The sequence below is a fragment of the Zingiber officinale genome, chromosome 1A, assembly GCF_018446385.1.
Source record: "Zingiber officinale cultivar Zhangliang chromosome 1A, Zo_v1.1, whole genome shotgun sequence".
NCBI lineage: Eukaryota > Viridiplantae > Streptophyta > Magnoliopsida > Zingiberales > Zingiberaceae > Zingiber > Zingiber officinale.
In genome coordinates this window covers 16,208,470-16,228,827 of record NC_055987.1, presented here as the reverse complement: position 1 = coordinate 16,228,827, position 20,358 = coordinate 16,208,470, and the positions used below count along the sequence as shown (strand labels likewise).

Here is a 20,358-nt window from a genome sequence, read left to right as displayed (position 1 = left end):
AGGCTCGATGAGTTGGGAGATGGTATTGTTTATATGGTATGTTATTGATTATAGAAGGAATCTGTGTCCTAATTATTTAGGCTGATGATGTCCCCTTGAGGAGCTCATAAGGATTATCATGTAAACCCTGCAGGTGGACTTAGTTCGGCATGATAATAAAGTTCGTTCGATTACTCTCTTGGAATCGATGTTAATTAATTGGATGGTAACTAATTTCGATTAATAACGGAGATATCTATAAACACGAGATTAACGACTCATGACATAAGAATGAGCTAATATTATAATATAGGATTGATGCGTAGTTCAATAATAACCCTTTAGTAGCATGGGTATTATATTGGATTGTGGAGTTGGGTGTTCCGGGAAGCCTAAGCTAAGCCCATCAGGGCCTAAACCAATTTTTCTTCTAGGTCGATAGCATCTATATAAATGCCTCGCATCCACCCATCCGTTTTGGTTTTTGTTTTGGTTTTTCTTCCTTACCTAGGGTTCGGTGGCAATATAAAAGGGAGTAGGTGGTGCCTCAAAAACCTAATTTTTCCCTCCTCCTTTGCTTTAGCTTAGTGTGACTTTCCCTCCTCCTTGTGGTGCCCCTCCTCCCTTCTTTGTGCCAGGCCCCCTTCCTCCTTCCTCCTTGCTTCGCTTCGCCCCTCCTCCTCTGTCTGAAGAAGAAGAAGAAGAGAAGGCGCCCCATCCTAGAGCATCTCCCCTTGGTGGCCAGCGGTTTGGAAGAGAAGAGTAGAAGGGTGGTTTTGTCTTGGTAGATCGTCGTCCACATGACTTCCAAGAATATGAGAGGAATGCGATAGAAGATCAAGAGATCTTTAGCTACAAAGGAAAGGTACAACTAGTTCTTGAATTCCACTGCGTAATTAGTTTAAGTTTTCTTTGTATCGATTTTGAATACCAACACAAGAGGTCAGCGATCTTGTACTTCGATCAAGGTGAGCTTTGATCATTCAAGAACATGTTTGATCGAGCATGCGGGTTGCTAAGAAAAGTTCTGTTCTTGTACAATTTTTTTTTTATAGTGAAATTGAAACAGAACGGAATTCCAGCGCCTTCACAATAGACGTCGGTCCAGTTTAGGTCCATTTGGGAAACCTAAGCTTAAACCTTGACTATATCCTAATCTCAAAGAGACGAGATCTAATTACTACTACTACCTTATTGTGCTAACTTTGTTTTGCAGGATAAATATATTTTGGTTGTCTGAACTAACTCTTTTTTACATGAAAGAGAAAGCTGAAAAAGATTGCTACGGGCATCCGGAAGGGATTTGGGTGCCCGAACTCCGATCGCTCGAAGTTGATCCAGGCGCCTGGACCCGCTTCACCGGGCGGGTGCCTAGCAAGGCACTTGGGCGGTTGGGGCACCCGAGCGGTCCGGACATCCGAAGCTGGTCCAAGCACCCGGGCAGTCCAAGCACCCGGAGTTGATCCAGGCACCCAGACCAGAAAATTCATCCAGAAGCTAAGTTGAAGGGCGACGACTGACCTAATCCATGTCAACAGTCTAGACACCCAGAGGTGGATAAACTTCGCAGATGAAGTTTCGACAAGAGCTCGCCACATCAGCACAAGTCCAAGTGCCATGGAGGGGATCCAGGCGCCCGAATGGGGCTATAAAAACAGGCTTAGACCAACAGCTTCAGAACATCAAGTGTTACTACTTTTCATTCCTATGCGCTGCTTTGAAAAAGCTCCTACGACGCTGTAACACCCCTCCGACAACCGACGATCAAGTTCTATTCATTTTCTCTATTGTCGGTAACATTTTCTTATAGATCTTGTACTTCAATTTTGTAACATTTCGAACTATTAGTGAATTGTCTAACAAAACACTCAACCAGTGCGGACTTTAGAATAGGAATCGTCAAAGGTTCCGAATCAAGTAAACAAATAATTGTGTTAGAGCGTACTTGTCTCTTTCTTTCTAGTTTCTTTTTTTTTTTATCTTTTTATCCGCAACGTACTCTTGACTTTTGGGAAAAAAAAAAACAAAAAACATTATTCAACTCTCCCCCCCCCCCCCCCCCCCCCCTAACGTCTTAACGATCTAATACAATATCCTACTTGTTTCGACCTCGACTTTGTCTGTCCTCAAGGTCACTCAACATTGGCCTCATTTCTTCATCCTTGAATTAGGCTCACATCTTACATGAGTCCGTTGAAAACACGAGAGCATGTGAATAAAGAGACAATATAACCACCTCATTAATGAGGTCGTTTTTTCTAAAAAGATATTAACAATGACTAAAAATATTCCAAAATGCATGGAAAATGAATAAAAAGATAGAATATCCTCTTTTAAATATATGATGTTTAGTAAATAAAGAGACAACTAACATATGTCGAATTTGATCATTTTACTAACTCATAAAAAAAAAATGAAGGAAAATATATCACATGAAAAATATTCTTCCAACAACTATATAAATACTTAAGTAGATATTCTAACAATTATATGAACTCTAGAGAAAATAAGTGCAGAAGAATCTACTCTTTTCAACTCTATAAATCATTTGTTAAAACATTTTACATTGGTTTATAAATTATAAAAAGTTAAATAAAAAATCTTAAATAATTATAAAAATAAGATTTGTAGTTGAAGAGTAGTAATAAAAATTTAAACTTATTCTTTTATCTTAACATTAATATAATATGTATAAAATCATTACTCATGCTATAAATTTGATTTTTAAAAAATTATTTAAAGATTTAATTATTAAAAATATTTTAATAAACTTTCATATTATTAATTATTAATGTGCATATTGGAATTATAAAAAAAGCTAATTTAAAATTCTTACCGATCCAATTAAAGATGCCCTTTTATATCTCAAGTAAATCTTTGCTTAAAAATCAAAATGATCGATCCAGATTCATCTACCATGCTCTCATCACGATCTTTGAAAAACACACATCAATTCCTTCATTGTTTGATGACTTACTATTAGATCAAAATAATAACAAAAAGTGAGACAAGTTTCTTATATATTAACAAAAGACAATTCGTTCCTCCTTAATGCCTCTAATCCATCCCCAAACAAACACACAAAAGTGAGACAAGCATTTTACAGACTTTTGAGAGAAGATAAAAGAAGAATAAGTAAATAAAATAACTTTTAATTTTGTTTATAAAGATAACTATGCTCCTCCTAATACCTCCACTGATTCCAAAGTTAACATAAAAAAAATAAATCATAAATAACTACTAATTTTAAAAATAATGACCAACGAAAAAAATATTTAAATTCAAATCCTAAATTTTAAGTTGACAATAACTAATACACTAATCAATAACCCATCCCAAAGAGACTTAATTTTGGTTAAAAATGAGAAAAAAAAAGGAAATAAGAGAGACAAGAAAATTTTATCCTTCCTTATCTCTTATTTTCTTATCCATGATTTAGAATATAAAAAAATTATCCTTCCTTCCCATCCCATTAATGAAACTCTTCCCACATCTAAACATGATGACAAGAGATAAATATACTCACCCCCAACACCCTATCAATTCATTCTAAAATCAATACAAAGAAAATAAATCACAAACAACTATTAACTTTTGAAATAATAACTAACATATATGACTTAAGCAATGAGAATGTGAACCCCACACATAAAATATCCACTTAAACTCATCTGCAGTTTACATAATAGTCCATAAGAAACTTTATTTTGAGACCGGATCAATCACATCCCCGATTAATACGATGAACTGATACATGCATTACCAAAAAAATAAAAGAAAAGAAAATACATTGCCACCTCCAATTCGTAACCCTATGGTCGCCGCTTGAACGCAGTAGGGGTGTAGGGGTGCATCTGCATCATGAACCTGCGTTGGACGAAAATGCCGGATGGGATAAGGTGACACAAATGCTTGGATTTCCACAGGAGGCAATGTGATGAAGTTCAGCAACGGCAATATTCAATATTTTGTATCTAACACTGATAGATTGTGATTACAATTCTATCAAGCACTACCTTTGTGCCATATTGACGTTTAGCCGCCGAAGCCGTAGAGAGTGCGGCCTTGGCGCTTGAGGGCGTAGACGACATCCATGGCAGTGACAGTTTTGCGGCGGGCATGCTCAGTATAGGTGACGGCGTCACGGATGACGTTCTCGAGAAAAATCTTAAGGACACCGCGGGTCTCCTCGTAGATGAGGCCGGAGATGCGCTTGACGCCACCCCTCCTCGCCAGGCGGCGGATGGCCGGCTTGGTGATGCCCTGGATGTTATCGCGGAGGACCTTGCGGTGGCGCTTGGCGCCGCCCTTTCCCAACCCTTTGCCTCCCTTCCCGCGGCCCGACATAATCGATCTGATTCTGAGTTGTAATCGATTTGGGACAAGGATGCGGAACGCGTGTCGGATGGTCTGCATCGGTTTGCATATATAACGACGAACGCACTGGACTGTTGGATGGAAGGCGATCCGTGGGACGAGACTAATTTGTTTCCTGTCCGTTCGATTAGTCACTTCTGATGCTCATTGGTGGAAACGATGGTGAGCGGATCGACGATCCATCGTGGCGCCCGCTATACGCGGACTTTACGAAAAGCAAAATCCGCGAATTGGCGCGTTCCAATTGGCGCGAATTGTACATGGTTACTTGATTCGGTCCATCTGTTGGTTCAGATCATCAGAACCGTTGGTAAGTTAGCATTTATCGTAGCCGCGGGCTACCTCATTTATATATAGTCTTTTAAATATTTATGATTTGATTATCTGTTAGACTTATTATAACATATTTTTCTCTAGTATAATAATAAATTTAGACTTCCGTTATGAATATTTCTGAAATTATCGTGATAACTAATAAAAAAATTTCGTATGACTGAATTCATTATTCCCAAGATTAATTCGTCCGAAGAATTCAACATCTAATACTAACTAATAAATAAATATAGTGCACTTATCCGAATTTTCCACAGCCCCAACACCTCGGGATTTCACCTCTAGATCATCTATATTAAGAAAATTATCTTTAAATATTTATCAAAGTTTTTCATGGAGTTAGGAATAGGTAAATTGACTAAAAGCGACTTATTTGACTGAAATAAACTTATTTCAGCAAAAACCAATAGTCACCAATCAATTCCGACCTATATTAATGATTGGCACGTGAGCTACCAAATGATTATCACATGTATCAATTGATTGGTAACAATGGTCAATTGATTAGCATATCTGATTTTCAGCATCAAAATCCGATTGAATTTCAAAACTCATAAATAATTCTATAATATTTAATAATTCATGAATTTCATGTATACGTAGATATTACTTATGTCAAATACTATTAGAGAAAAATAGTTTTCTATGAAAATATATTTCATTTTCAAAGAATGATACAAAATTAAAACTTCAATATTTTACTCCAACTTTTTATCAAACTAATTAATGGTTATTCCTATAAAAAAGTAGACTTCACCAAGGTTTTCCAAAACATTTCTAAAATTATTTTCAAAAAAAAAAATTCAACCATAATCTTTGGGCTAAATGCAAATGACTTGTACATTTATTTTTCTTATGATTGGCCTTCACAAAGTCAATGTATTTTGATGAAACCAAAACTCAATTAGATGCACTAAATCAATATCTTAAGTTTTGTTCATCCTTCTATCATCTCACTTATATCTAATATGTATCAATACACATACAAGTCTTCTTATGGTCTTGTAAGATGTAAACATTGGTTTTCCCTAAACTAAGGGATCGTGCATTTTTAGCTAATCATTTTAACTTTGATCATCCTACCTAGGATATCAATTAATGTCATTGTCCTTAAACACAATAACTTAAAAATAATGCATGATAATAATTATGGCATATATCAAATGCGTATTTTAAAATAAAGCTATCATAATCAAATGATACATGTTTAACATGACATGTATAAAATACCATGTCAATATGTAATATCAATGTGTCTTGATGTCATGACATTTATTATGACACACAATCATGGTATTTATGACCCATAAGAAAAATACATAGATTCTTTTCTAAGTATCATCAACTAATCGCTATCCTAAAATCCCAACTTGACATACTTTCAATTCTATCATATTTATGTCAATTTGATTAAACTCAATATGTCAAATTTTTTATTGGCACATATTAAAGTCTTCAAGAGGAAAAGTTAATTTTTCATTCTCAAGATGTCACGATATTTTTAAAATGTCCTAAAATGTCAACTTCACCATGGTTGAGTTAACTATCCTTTCAAGTTGGGTTGGCATATCCTATACTCATTTAGTGTGAAGAGATCACACTCTTAGGATCTAATACCTATTGGTGCTCCTTGGTGTATTAGGTACTCAATAGGGATAATTTCCCTCTAGATAGTTTCCTAATGACTTTCCTAGACTTCTTGGAAGCTTTAGTCATGCTAGTCTCCTCAAAATCAACTCTAGGGATAATTTTTTTTGTAACATTGACTTGACTCCTATACGTAGGGTTAGTTCCATATATATATATGAAACTCTATGATACAATGACACATTCTCCTTAGTTTTAGTTTTGTATCTCAAACCTTTCTTGCCTATAAATAACTCTTGTCTTCCTAAACTTAGGTTTTGCTTCTTAGACCCTTTGATATTATTTGTCATTTTCTCTATGGTCTTCTCCAACTTTTCAAGTTTCGACCTCAAAATTTGATTTTTGATCCTTAAATCCTCAAATTTAGATTTTTCATAATTGCTTTGAGAATTTTTATTTTTAGACATATATCTAATTTTCTTAGAGTTTTTGGCTAAATTATTTTCTATCTTTCTATCCTTCTATAAGGTTGTTCTAGCATAAAATGGTCTTAATTCTCCTTAGAATTATCATACTTCCTATCTTCATGATAATAAGCATTAAAATTATAAAATTTATTTCTAAATTGCTTGTTATCATGATATAAAGTAATGTCATTAACTAATGGTACCTTAGTTTTATTTTTAGAAGCTCCTCTTTGATTTGAACTTCTAAAAACCTTATATTTGAACATTGATTTTGATAATGTCCTTTGTGATTACACAAGAAATACACAATGTGCTATTTGCCCTTTTATATCAAGGTTCCAGACTCTTAGATTTTTTTCCTTCACCTTGGTGTCATTTGAACCATCTTTTTCATTAAATTAGGGCACTTACTCTTATAGTATCCTTTCTCCTTATACTCAAAGCACATTATATGATCTTTATTTTTATAAATTAAAATAATTATACCTTCATGATTTGTGCTCTCTTGACTTGTAGAGGTGGAACACTCCTTGTCTTCATTGGCTTTGGAAGTTGAGACTTCTTCTCGTTCTGATGCCAATGACCCACCCCCCCCCCCTCTCATCCCTTGAGGTCCATACCTCTTCAATATCCTCCTCAAATGTTAAGTATCTCTCAACCTCTGAATCCTCATGTTCAAGATCCAAAGAGTTTCTCTCTATGAATTTGTCTTTGCTTGCTGATCCTTCTAAAATATGCGAAGATGAGCACTGGTTATGATAAATGATGATAACCTCCAATGAAGATGAACTCCGAAGATCTGAAGAAACTCCTCAATGCTCCTGTGCACAGTGAGACGAGCCAACAAAGCATTAGTGACCTAAGACAGAGGTGGGGATCCCTAGCTAGGTCCTCCGACGCTCAAGTCAGTTCCTCTCACCGATGGAAGAAGATTTGTTAAGAGATGAAGTCATCTTCTATAATTCATACAATAATCATTTAAGGAATCTTTTTTGTACCCCAAATGTACTCATTTTATCATTTATGACTTGTATTAATAATGGGGGCACATCATCATAATTGAAGAAGTTTCTAGAAGATATTTCCCATCAAATATTCTGTTAAGCATGTCTCGGTCGATCGTTCAAGCCGACCACATATATTGTTAAGAATGTCTCCTGTTGAATATGTCTTGGTCGGTCGTTCAAGTCGGTCATATATACTATTGAGAATACCTCATGCTGAATATGTTTCGATTGGTCGTTCAAGTCAGTCGTATATACTGTTCCAACTACCTTCTATTAAATATGTCTCAGTCGGTCATTCAAGCTGGTCATGTATACTGTTAAGAATGCTTCTTGTTAAACTTGTCTTTTATGCTCGGGTGAGCTTTGCCCAGCCGAGCATATACGAGCATGTGGGTGCTCGCTCGACCTGCGGTTAGCCAGTTATGTGCTGAGAATCTTATATAAGGCTAAATGCCTTTATGCTCCGGCGGGCTTTGTTCGGTCAAGCATATATGAGCACGTGGGTGCTCCTTCGGCCTGCGGACGGTCGGTTATATATTAAGAGTTATATACAAGGCTAAATGCATTTATACCCGGGCAAGCTTTGCCTGGTCGAGCATATATGAGCATGTGGGTGCTTGCTCGGCCTACGGTCGGTCGGTTATATGCTGAGAGTTATATACAAAGCTAAATGTCTTTATACTCGGGCGGGCTTTGCCTGGTCAAGCATATATGGGAACGGAGGTGCTCACTCGGCCTTTATTCAATCGGCGATATATCTTTTATATCTTTCTGAACTTAAATCCCTCCTTCACTTGCTTGGTTCATCTAATATAACCCATATCACTAGCCTCCCCTATAAGTCTAGCCAAAGGAGGTGTAGCCGACTGACTAGACCTAAGTCTATTTTTGCCCTTTTGCTATTCACTATAGTGATCCCGTGATACCCTCTACAGTGATCCTGCGACACCCTCTACAGTGATCCCATGATACCTCCAGCAAGTTAAATAGAGGTATGATCTTAACTTTTGCAATATCAACCTTTACCCTTTCTTGCTTTATCTTCCTCTAGAGATTTTATTGGGAGTTATGGCTTCAGATCTTCCCCTCTGGGATCAACTAGTATCCGAAAAGAAAAAGTCTTTAGTTGAGGCTATGCAAGCTTTAGATCTACATCACTCGCATCAAAGAGAGCTAGAGGTACGTTTGCTAGCCACTCAATCTCAAGTTTGATCGGAAGTGTCTCTAAGAGACAAAGCATATTTGGATTTAAAACAAAAAATTGAGGAGTTAGATGATCTAAAAGCCCAACACGCTTCAGAGATAATCGTTTTAACTAGGAAGGTTCGCGTAGATGGTTTATTGATATCCCAGCAACAATAAGACTTGGACCAGCAAAACGCCAAGGTGAATTTTCTGCAAGCTGAGTTGGATCAGATCAGAGATAGCTTCCTAATCACAGGTCCCGGAGGGTGAATTACACAAGCGCAAGAGGATAGGATGAACTTCTCCCTTCTGTCCAGGCTGTCACTCTATTATATGCCCATACCTGGGATGGGAAGAACAATCCGGTAGCTCCAAGGAGCGGGATAAGTAGAAGATTATTTCTTTACCAACACGACTACCCAAATAAAAGTTGAATTTCGTGAGATGACAGATTTTCTTATCGGCAATAGTATCGGGTAAAATATTCCTGATCTTATGAAAATTTGTTTTCTTCCCATAGAACATGATAATGAGTTAGCTTATTCGTCCCCTGCATTCCCAAAAATTTATTCAAGTTGTCATTCTACTACACACCCATGCTTGGGATGGGAAAAACAATTTGGTAACTCCAGGAAGCGAAGTCAATAGAAGTTTGTTTATTTGTTGTGTTTGTTTATGGAAGATTTTCAAAAGTCTAAGGATTATGACTATATTCCTAATGTAGAGTTTTGTACTTATGTTTGATTATGTTATTTACCTTGTTAAGTGTTTCTTGTGTTTGGTCACGTAAAGATTGGTCGAATGAGAGATCCTATGTGTACGCCTAAACAAATATGAGTTCTACTGGACTTTGAGGTTATCTTCCACACACACGGTCAGTCGGGATTACAATCAATTAGGGCCTTTTCCTTATTTATAAATTTTGTTTGTTCGTCTATCTTTTAAGATCCGCACGATTTTTTAAAGTGGTCTTATTGGTAATTGGTCCTTCAACGGAAAGAGAATGTTCGAAGATATGGCGGTTCAGTGTATGATTCGATCTATTCTGTCCATCATAAAAGTCTCTTCCTGGGCGAGCGCCACATATCCTTTTTGCTCCTTTTTCTAAGTAACCTCTAGTACATTTTTCGCTCGTGTCTTATCACACATTCTCCTTGGCAAATCAACGGCTCTTCTCAATCAGTCCACTTTATTTTGACAGTGATCCTTAGACTATCCTAAAATCCTAAGTCTTTTTTAACCCTTTGCTATTCATCTTCTCCCCATTATGTTGGGATGTATACTATAAACCTAGCTTTTGTATGAACATCTGTTTTGAAATATTTAGAAATGAGAATCACTTTGGTCAAATGTTTGCATTTTATATTTATATATATGTCAATACAGTTGTCCATTTAATTTATATTGTAGATAACATGGAGTGTGGTGTCACACAAAAGATCATGTTATCGGTTCCTTATACTATAAGGAGTAGCTCACAACCAAAATAGATTGGGATAAATCATTGGAACGGTTGTAGTGTAATTTGGTATTAGTATGTCTTGACTATAAAATTACACTAGTACACTTTGTGTGTATTGAGCAGGACCATTTGAGGTTGTTCGATTTGTACTGATTACATAAAATAGCAGAACCTTTATTATTATAGATGTGCATCCTGTTAATCTTGATATAATAACAAGCACGTATACTTAGTATTTATTTCTTTAACTTATCAATGGGTGAGATTGATTCATTAAATCAATAGGCCCGATGAGTTGGGAGATAGTATTATTTATATGGTGTGTTGTTGATTATAGAAGGAATCTGTGCCCTAATTATTTAGGCTGATGATGTCCCCTTGAAGAGCTCATAAGGATTATCATGTAAACCCTGCAGGTGGACTTAGTCCGCATGATAATAAAGTTGAGTGGTACTACTCTTGGAATCAAATGTTAATTAATTGAGTTTTCAGTAACTTATTTAATTAACGGGCATACAATATCTTAAACACAGGGAGATTAACACACTCATGATAAGAATGAGCTCATATTATAATATGGGATTGGTGCGGTAGTTCAATAATAACCCTTTAGTGGTATGAGTTATTATTGATGGATTTGGGTTGGGTGTTCGGGCCGAACACAGGAAGCCCAAGCCCATCAGGAGACCTAAATCAATTCCTTCTCTAGGTCCTTGTTGTAGACTCTATATAAAGTCTCGCATCCACCTATCCATAACTAGGTTTGGTTTAACTTGGTAATAGAAAGGGAGATTTTTTCTAAACATAATTCTGTTATTTTTCTTTCTTTGTAACCGACGGCAAAGATTATAAAAGGAGTAGGTGGTGCCCCCTAAAACCTAATTTTCTACAATTCCCTTCTCCCTTGCTTGTGGTCGGCGCCACCTCCTCTTCACCTAGGGCTGGCGCCACCTCCACCAAGGGTCGGCGTCCCTTCCTCCTTACCTAGGGTCGGCGGTCTCCTCCACCTTGCTAAGGGTCGGCGCCCCCTCTACTCCTTGGTGGGCGGCGGCTTGAAGAAGAGAAAGAAGAAGAGAAGGAAGAAGATTAAAAGGTGCCCCATCCTAGAGCCTCCTTTTGTAGCCGGTGGTTTGGAAACCGAGAAGAGAAGGAGGGTGGTGTTATCTTGGTAGATCATCACCCACGCGACATCCAAGAAGAGGAGAGGAATATAGCAGAAGATCAAGAGGTCTTTAGCTACAAAGTAAAGGTACAACTAGTTCTTAATTCCGCTGCGTAATTAGTTAGTTTTCTTTGTATCGTTTTTTTGAAATACCAACACAAGAGGCCAGCAATCTTGTACTTCAATCAAGGTATGCTTTGATGATTCAAGAACTTGCTTGATTGATCAAACACATGATTGATCGAACATACGAGTTGCTAGGAAAAGTTCTGTTCTTGTACAATTTTTTGTATAGGGAAATTGAAACAGAACGGAATTTTAGCGTCTTCAAGTGGTATCAGAGCATGTTTTCTGGTTCTGTGTGATTAGTTTTCGGTTAAATTATGAACTTCTCATACATAAGTTTATGCCGGATAATAGTAGGATGTGTAAGAAAGATTAACTCTATGGTTGCAGGCGTCCTAAGTCCAACTATTATGGCTTTGTGTGTTTGTGTGTGATTTGAATTCTCGGGCATGTCGAGGTTGTTTGTGTGTGCATGATTATAATAATTAAATATGGTTGGTTGTCGTATTATTATTATTTTATATTCTGTTCGATCTAGATTACATGTAAATTCTTTTGTTGAATATAAGATCGATAAATGTAAATTTTATTTCTTTTTGTTGCGGCTTGTATCATTGCTATGTGTGGTGCTATTTAAAGGACCGGAGGCGCAACGGAGAAGGAAGCGAGATAGACGCAACAGCTTCATCCATTGGCGGCATATTGGAGGACAACGATCTATTGGCGGCATATTGAAGGACAACGTTGGATGAGGCCATTATAGTTGAAAATTTTATTTTCATATTTATTGCCTTTATATGTTGTTTTTATGTGTTGTGATGTGTGTGTATGTTAAAATTCCTCAATTTAAATAACTAAGTAGGAGAGAGATTATTTAAATAAATTCCATGGTCTGCATTACTAATTTGTAAGTGATGCATTCAAACTTGCGCGTTGGCTTTAAGTGTCTTCCTCCATATCGGATAAGTTTATTTGCGGATCACTAGATCAAACTTTCTCTATGGATGATTATAGGAAATTATTTAGGTTTGTGTGATCTTCTCCATCTGAAGGGGCACAATCCTAATTAATGGACTAAGTATCAAGTAATAGTATATACTTAGGCACATTTAATTATATCCTCCCCATCGGAGTCACTGCTATTATTTGTGTGACCGAAGATGAACCAACTATTAATTTTATGGTGAATTTAAATTATATTGTTTGAGAATCAATATTATTTTAAATTCTAAAGTTTTGATCAAATATTTTATTTTGTGATTCTCAGGATTTCAAAATGGTTTTCAATCCTCTTGCTGTTATTTTAAAAGAAAATAAACTTACTGGTCCAAATTATATTGACATGATTGGAAACGAAACTTGGACATTATCTTAACTGCTGAAAAATACAAGTTCGTACTTCTTGAGGTCTGTCCTAGCGTGCCTGATAAGGATTCTAGTGAAGAGGAGATAGAGAGACATAGGAAATTGGTCAAGACAGATGAGATGGCGCCGTGTTACATTTTGGCTTCTATGTCAAATGTGTTGCAACATCAGCATCAGGCCATACCCACTGCCTATGACATGATGCTCAATCTCAAGGAACTCTTTGGACACCAGAATCGGGTTGCCAGGCAAGAGGCCATAAGAAACTTAATGACGACCACCATGATTGAGGGGACACCCGTGAGGGATCATATCCTCAAGATGATGACTCATTTGAATGAGATGGAAGTCCTTAGAGTTGAAGTCGATGGGGAAACCCAAGTCGATATCATTCTCCAAACGTTGCCCAACAGTTTTGAGTAGTTCTGCCTGAATTACAATATAAACAAAAGGATTTATTCATTAGTGGAACTTCTGACAGAACTCCAAGCGGCAGAAGGGCTATTTCGTCAAAGTTCTCAAGTTCACATTTTTGAAAACGTTTCTGCCTCTAAGCCGAAAGGCAGAAAGAAGAAGAAGAAACAAGTTGGCTCGACAAAGAAAGTGATTCGACCTCAAGGGACTGGGTCGCAAGCAGGTGTGAAGAAGCCGAAGGGCAAGTGCTTCACATGCAAGCAGTATGGACATTGGAAGGTGAACTGTTCTCGCAGAAAGGAGAACAATAAAGGTATATCTTATTCATTAGTTGTTGAAACATGTTTAGCGGTGTTATCTACCGGTACCTGATATATAGATATTGGAGCCACTAATCATGTCTGCAATTCATTGCAAGAGTTCCAGGAAACCAGACGACTACATGAAGGGGAGATCACCGTCTACATGGCCAATGCTATGAGAGTGGCGGCTGTTGCAGTAGGAGATGTTTATTTATCTTTTGATAGGAATAAAACTTTGATTTTGAAAAATTATCTTTACGTACAATGTTTTAGAAAGAACTTGATTTCAGTTTCTAAATTATTTATGGATGGATATTCTGTTTCTTTTGATGACAAAGTGGTTGTCAAGAAAAATAGGGTGGTTATGTGTTCTGGTGCGTTGGTTGGTAATTTGTATACTCTTAATCCAATAACTCCCATGATGCAACAAATGAAAATTAATAACACATCTTTTAATTCTAATAAGAGAAAGCAACCTTCGGAAATGAACCAAACATATCTTTGACATCTAAGGTTAGGTCATATTAACTTGAGTAGAATTCAAAGGTTAATAGCCAATGGACCTTTAGGTTCATTGGTAGTGGAAAACTTTCCGACCTGCGAGTCTTGCTTGGAAGGAAAAATGACCAAGAGGTTTTTTAAGATAAAGGGGTATAGAGCCAAACAAGTGTTGGAATTGGTTCATTTTGATTTGTGTGGGCCTATGACTATCCAGGCAAGAGGTGGTTTCGAATATTTTGTCTCTTTTATAGACGACTATTTGAGATATGGGTATATTTACTTGCTGTGTCGAAAGTCTGAGTGCTTTGATAAGTTCAAAGAGTACAAGGCTGATGTGGAGAAACATTATGATAAAAGTATCAAGAAACTTCGGTCTGATCGTGGTGGAGAGTACCTCTTAGGAGAGTTTAGGAGTTACTTATCAAAGGTCGGGATTCAATCCCAATTGTCTGCACCTGGTACACTCCAACAGAATGGTGTAGCGGAACAAAGGAATAGGACTCTTATAGAAATGATTAGATCAATGATGAGTTATTCAGAATTAACAAATTCGTTTTGGGGATATTCTCTGGAAACGGCGGCGTACATTCTAAACTTGGTACCTTCTAAGTCAGTACCCTCTACTCCCACAGAATTATGGAATGAGCGTAAGCCTATTTGAAATACATTCGAATTTGGGGTAGTCCAGTACATGTGCTGAAGGGAGACACTGATAAGTTGGAATCACGTACATAAGTTCGCTTGTTCGTGGGATATCCTAGAGGAATGAAAGGTGGTTTGTTTTATAGTCCTAAAGATCATAAGGTCATTGTTAGTACCAATGCCTGATTTTTAGAAGAGGACTATGTAATGAACCACAAATTCATGAGTAAAATTATTCTTGAGGAAATAAGAGAGGACACTTCTACTTCACTACCAACGGTACAAGATGAGATACCATAAGTAATTGCAACACGTGTCACAAATGATTCACAATTACATGTAGTGTTTCATCGTAGTGGGAAGGTTGTTAGGCAACCTGAAAGATTCATATTTTTGGGAGAGTCTTCCGACTTGATCCCTGGTGAACATGAAGCTAATCCCTGGACATATGATGAAGCACTCCAAGATAAAGATGCAGCATCTTGGTAAAGTGCGATGAACTCTGAAATAGAATCTATGCATTCTAATCGGGTCTGGGAACTTGTAGAACCACCAAATGGTATAAAAGTCATTGGATGTAAATGGGTCTACAAAAGAAAAAGAGGAATAGACGAGAAGGTGGAAACCTTTAAAGCGAGGCTTGTTGTGAAGGGGTATACTCAGAAAGAGGGAATCGATTATGAGGAAATATTTTCGTCGGTAGCTATGCTTAAGTCTATCCGGATTCTTTTATCTATTGTTGCTCATATGGATTATAACGTTTGACAAATGGATGTCTAGACAGCTTTTCTTAACGGAAATCTTGAAGAAAATATTTATATGAAGCAACCAGAGGGATTCATTACGAAGGAAAAAGAGCATCTTATATGTAAGCTCAATCGGTCCATTTATGGACTAAAGTAAGCTTCGAGATCTTGGAACATCCGATTTGATGAAGTGATCCAGTTTTATGGATTCATTCAGTGTCTGGATGAGTCTTGTGTATACAAGAAAAGTGACAGAAACGTGGTGGTATTTCTTATACTATACGTAGATAACATTTTGCTCATTGACAACAATGTCAAAGTGTTGTCAGATGTAAGGGTATGGATGTCCAAGAAGTTTGATATGAAGGACTTGGAAAAATGTGGATATATTCTTGGGATCAAAGTAAAAAGGGATTGCAAGAAAAGGATGTTGTGCTTATCCCAAGCTTCATACCTTTTCGGCATGGAGTACCTTTATCTAAAGAGATGTGTCCTAAGACATCAAAGGAGATAGAGGAGATGAAGGCAGATCCTTATGCTTCGGCTGTAGGAAGCCTAATGTATGCGATGCTATGTACGAGACCAGATATCTATTTTGTCGTGGGCATGGTTAGCAGATATCAAAGTAACTCAGGACCAGGACATTGGACTGTCGTAAAACATATATTAAAGTACCTAAAAAGGACTAGAAATTATATGCTGGTTTACCAGGCAGATGATTTACTCTCTATGGGTTACACGAATTCGGACTTCCAATCAGATAGGGGCATCAGTAAATCAACCTCGGGGTATGTGTTTACTTTGGGAGGTGGAGCCATAACATGGAGGAGTGTTAAACAGAAATATGTTTTAGACTCCACCATGGAAGCTGAGTATGTGGCAGCCTCTGAGGCAGCCAAAGAAGCTGTATGACTTAGAAACTTCATGATGGACTTAGATGTGATTCTTGGTTTGCCCAAAGTTATCACAATTTATTGTGACAACAGTGGTGCAGTAACAAACTCGAAGGAACCACGAGCTCATATGACAAGTAAATACATTGAGCGCAAGTACCATCTAATACGAGACATCGTAAAACGAGGAGAGGTTGTTGTCGTCAAGATTACATCAACAGATAACCTAGTAGATCCTTTCACTAAGGTCCTTCCGACGAGAGTTTTTGATAGGCATGTTGAGGGGATGAGAATCAGATGTATGGCAGCATTTATGGCAATATAGTCTTTTAGTATAAGTGGGAGATTGTTGGGATGTACACTATAAGCCTAGATTTTGTATGAACATCTGTTTTAAAATATTTTGAAATGAGAATCACTTTCGTCAAATGTTTGCATTTTATATTTATATATATGTCAATGCAGTTGTCCATTTAATTTATATTATAGATAATATGGTGTGTGGTGCCACACAGAAGATCATGTTATCAGTTTCTTATAAATTATAAATAATAGCTTACAACCAAGATGAATTAGGATAAACCATTGGAACGGTTGTAGTGTAATTTGGTATTAGTTTGTCTTGAGTATAAAATTACACTAGTACACTATGTGTGTATTGAGCAGGACCATTTGAGGTTGTTTGATTTATACTGACTATATAAAAGAACAGAACCTCTGTTATTATGGATGTGCGTCCTCTTCATCACAATATAATAACAAGAACATATACTTAGTATTTATTTCTTTAACTTATCAATGGGTGAGATTTATTCGTTAAATCAATAGGCCCGATGAGTTGGGAGATAATATTATTTATATGGTGTGTTGTTGATTATAGAAGGAATCTGTGTCCTAATTATTTAGGCTGATGATGTCCCCTTGAGGAGCTCATAAGGATTATCATGTAAACCCTGCAGGTGGACTTAGTCCGACATGATAATAAAGTTGAGTGGTACTACTCTTGGAATCGGATGTTAATTAATTAGGTTGTCAGTAACTCGATTAATTAACGAACATACGATATCTTAAACACAGGGAGATTAACGCACTCATGATAAGAAGGAGCCCATATTGTAATATGGGATTGGTGCGGTAGTTCAATAATAACCCTTTAGTGTATGAGTTATTATTGATGGATTTGGGTTGGGTGTTCGGGCCGAACACAGGAAGCTCAAGCCCATCAGGAGACCTAAACCAATTCCTCCTCTAGGTCCCTGTTGTAGCCTCTATATAAAGTCTCACATTCATCCATCCATTTTGGTTTTTGTTTTTGGTTTTCTCTTCCTTACCTAAGGCCGACGACAAGCTTATAAAAGAGAGTAGGTGGTGCCTCAAAAACCTATTTTTTCCAACAAGCCTCCTCCACCTTTGCTTAGGGCCGATGACACAATTCTTCCCCTCCTCCTTGTGGTCGGCGCCCCCTTTCCTCCTCCTTCCTTGTGGCCGGCACCCCCCTCCTCCTACTTCTTTGTGGCCGGCACCCCCTTCCTCCTCCTTGCTTAGGGTCGGTGCCCCCCTCCTCCTCCTTGTGGGCGGCGGCTTGAAGAAGAGGAAGAAGAAGAGAAGGCGCCCCATCCTAGAGCATCTCCCCTTGGTGGCCGGCGGTTTTGAAGAGAAGAGTAGAAGGGTGGTTTTGTCTTGGTAGATCATCGTCCACACGACTTCCAAGAATAGGAGAGGAATACAACAGAAGATCAAGAGGTCTTTAGCTACAAAGGAAAGATACAACTAGTTCTTTAATTTCGCTGCGTAATTAGTTTAAGTTTTCTTTGTATCGATTTTGAATACCAACACAATAGGCCAGCGATCTTGTACTTCGATCAAGGTGAGCTTTGATCATTCAAAAACTTGCTTGATTGATCAAACACATGTTTGATCGAGCATGCGGGTTGCTAGAAAAATTTTTGTTCTTGTATAATTTTTTTTTTTTGTACAGGGAAATTGAAACAGAATGGAATTCCAGCATCTTCACATTACTCTCTGGCAATTCTCTGTTTTCGACTTCCTTTAGTGACCCGCGCTTCTTCATATTCCCTATTTTCCTTCTGTGACCTCTTCTCCCTTAGGATTCAGTAAGTCATTTGCTCTTTAAGTATTTCAGTTTCTTGACATGGCTAAAGAATCTCTAATCCCTTGGTATGCTCAAATTTGTTCTTCCTTCACCGCCACCGATCAAACTTCCATCCGCTCTCGGTATGAGATCCCTAAAGAATATTGTATTAGGGTTCCACCACCTGGTGCTCATCCTTGTCTTCCTCCCGATGATTGTGTTACCTTTTTAAAGATCAACTAGTCGCAAGCTTACGCTTTCCTATTCCAATGTTCTTGATAGATATTTTGGTATTTCGTTACAATAATTTGCCTCAAATGCCTTTAGATACCTATGTGGATTGTACATGGTGTTCTGTCTTTTCAGTATACCTCCTACTCCTTAAAACTTTTTTATATTTTTTTACCCCAAAAAATTGGAACCAGGGATTTTTCTTTTCCAATCCCGCTCGAAAATGGTATTCTTTGAAGAAATGCCTTCCTCCATCAAGGGTTGGAAATCATTTTTTTTTTCTTTGTCAAATTTCCCGACTCCATCGCATGGTCCACTAAATGGAAATCTTCCTTCCCTTCTCCCCCTGATGTAAGGGAGCTTCATCAACAACCCATCTTTTCTAAATACTCTAGTAAATTACTAGGTCATCATTTTTATATTCATTAATGAATACACGATGATCTCTTATATCTTTTTGGTTTAAGTCCTGTTCAAAAGGGCCTACAATACTCTTTTGGTAAGTTTCAAAATTCTTAGTTGTCCCTCCTTTATTAACTAAAATATATTTTTGTTTGTTACAGTGGATACTTTGTGTAGAGCTTTAGTTGATAAGGTAATTTGTCTAGAAGATGAGGAAGTGTTAGCTAAGGAGCGAGAGCTTAGAGTGGAACTTAATGCTGCAGCTCAAGCATCTGATACTCCTCTACCTCAGTCCTCCAGTCAACCAGCTCTCGTTCCTAGCCCTCCAACTACTCTTGAGGAAGCATCCACCAACTCCAGAAGATACCCCTCAGGAGACACAAGAATAGGGACCTAGGGCTACTCCAACAAGAAAACGCCCGGGGCGTCGCTTAACATTAGCACGCCGACACAAAAAATGGGATGTTTCTACCTCTGAGGAGATACCCGCAGGGGATATTTCTTCTTCTTCCCTGGAACCTACCCTCTGTATCCTGCACTCGCTTCTTCCCCTTCTCCATTACCGGAAGGTTCCCCCACTTCCGAGTGTTAGCTCTAATTCCACGTTTATGATGAATTTTTTTGAGCCAATTTTCCTACCACCTTCAGTAACTGAGGGTTCTCTTATTCTTATTTTCCCCCCTCTTTCTCTCCCTAGCTCCTTATCATCCTCCTCCACATCCACTCCTACCTTCCATATATTATTTGGGGGAGGGGGGGGGGGGGTTCTCTAACGACAATCTGGGCAAAGGCTCGTAAAGAAATTGAGAAACACACTTCTGCTGAATGGGTTGACCAGTCTTCTTTTGAGAAAATTAAGGTAATATGCCCTTCATCCCTCTATTTTTTTTTATTAATGCACTCTAATAATAACTTTTTTGATAGCGGTGGATTACTAATATGAATATGGCCCGACACATGTATGAGCTAACTCAAGAAGTGGCCAAGCTAAAACAACAAGTTTCTGAAGCATCCTCCTCTCAAGCCTCTAAGGAATTATCTCGCCAACTATAAAAAACTCGCAAGCTTCTTGAGACAGAACTCATAAATTCAATCAAATGGAAAGCCTCTGCAGAAGATTTTGAATCTAAAGCTAAATCAGAGTC

General features: G+C 37.7%; 1 protein-coding gene across 1 annotated transcript; it reads right to left on the bottom strand.

Moving 5' to 3' along the window:
• Positions 1-3,599: 3,599 nt before the first annotated feature.
• LOC122019831 (histone H4) lies at positions 3,600-4,376 on the bottom strand. The gene is made up of 2 exons (XM_042577393.1): positions 3,996-4,376; positions 3,600-3,846 (listed from the first exon to the last, which is right to left on the bottom strand). Exon 1 carries the CDS (start codon positions 4,324-4,326, stop codon positions 4,015-4,017), a length of 312 nt encoding a protein of 103 aa, XP_042433327.1. The 5' UTR covers positions 4,327-4,376; the 3' UTR covers positions 3,600-3,846; positions 3,996-4,014.
• Between the last annotated feature and the right edge of the window lie 15,982 nt (positions 4,377-20,358).

Excerpts from the sequence above, each read along its gene's own strand:
- LOC122019831 (XM_042577393.1), bottom strand. The coding sequence starts at position 4,326 with ATGTCGGGCCGCGGGAAGGGAGGCAAAGGGTTGGGAAAGGGCGGCGCC.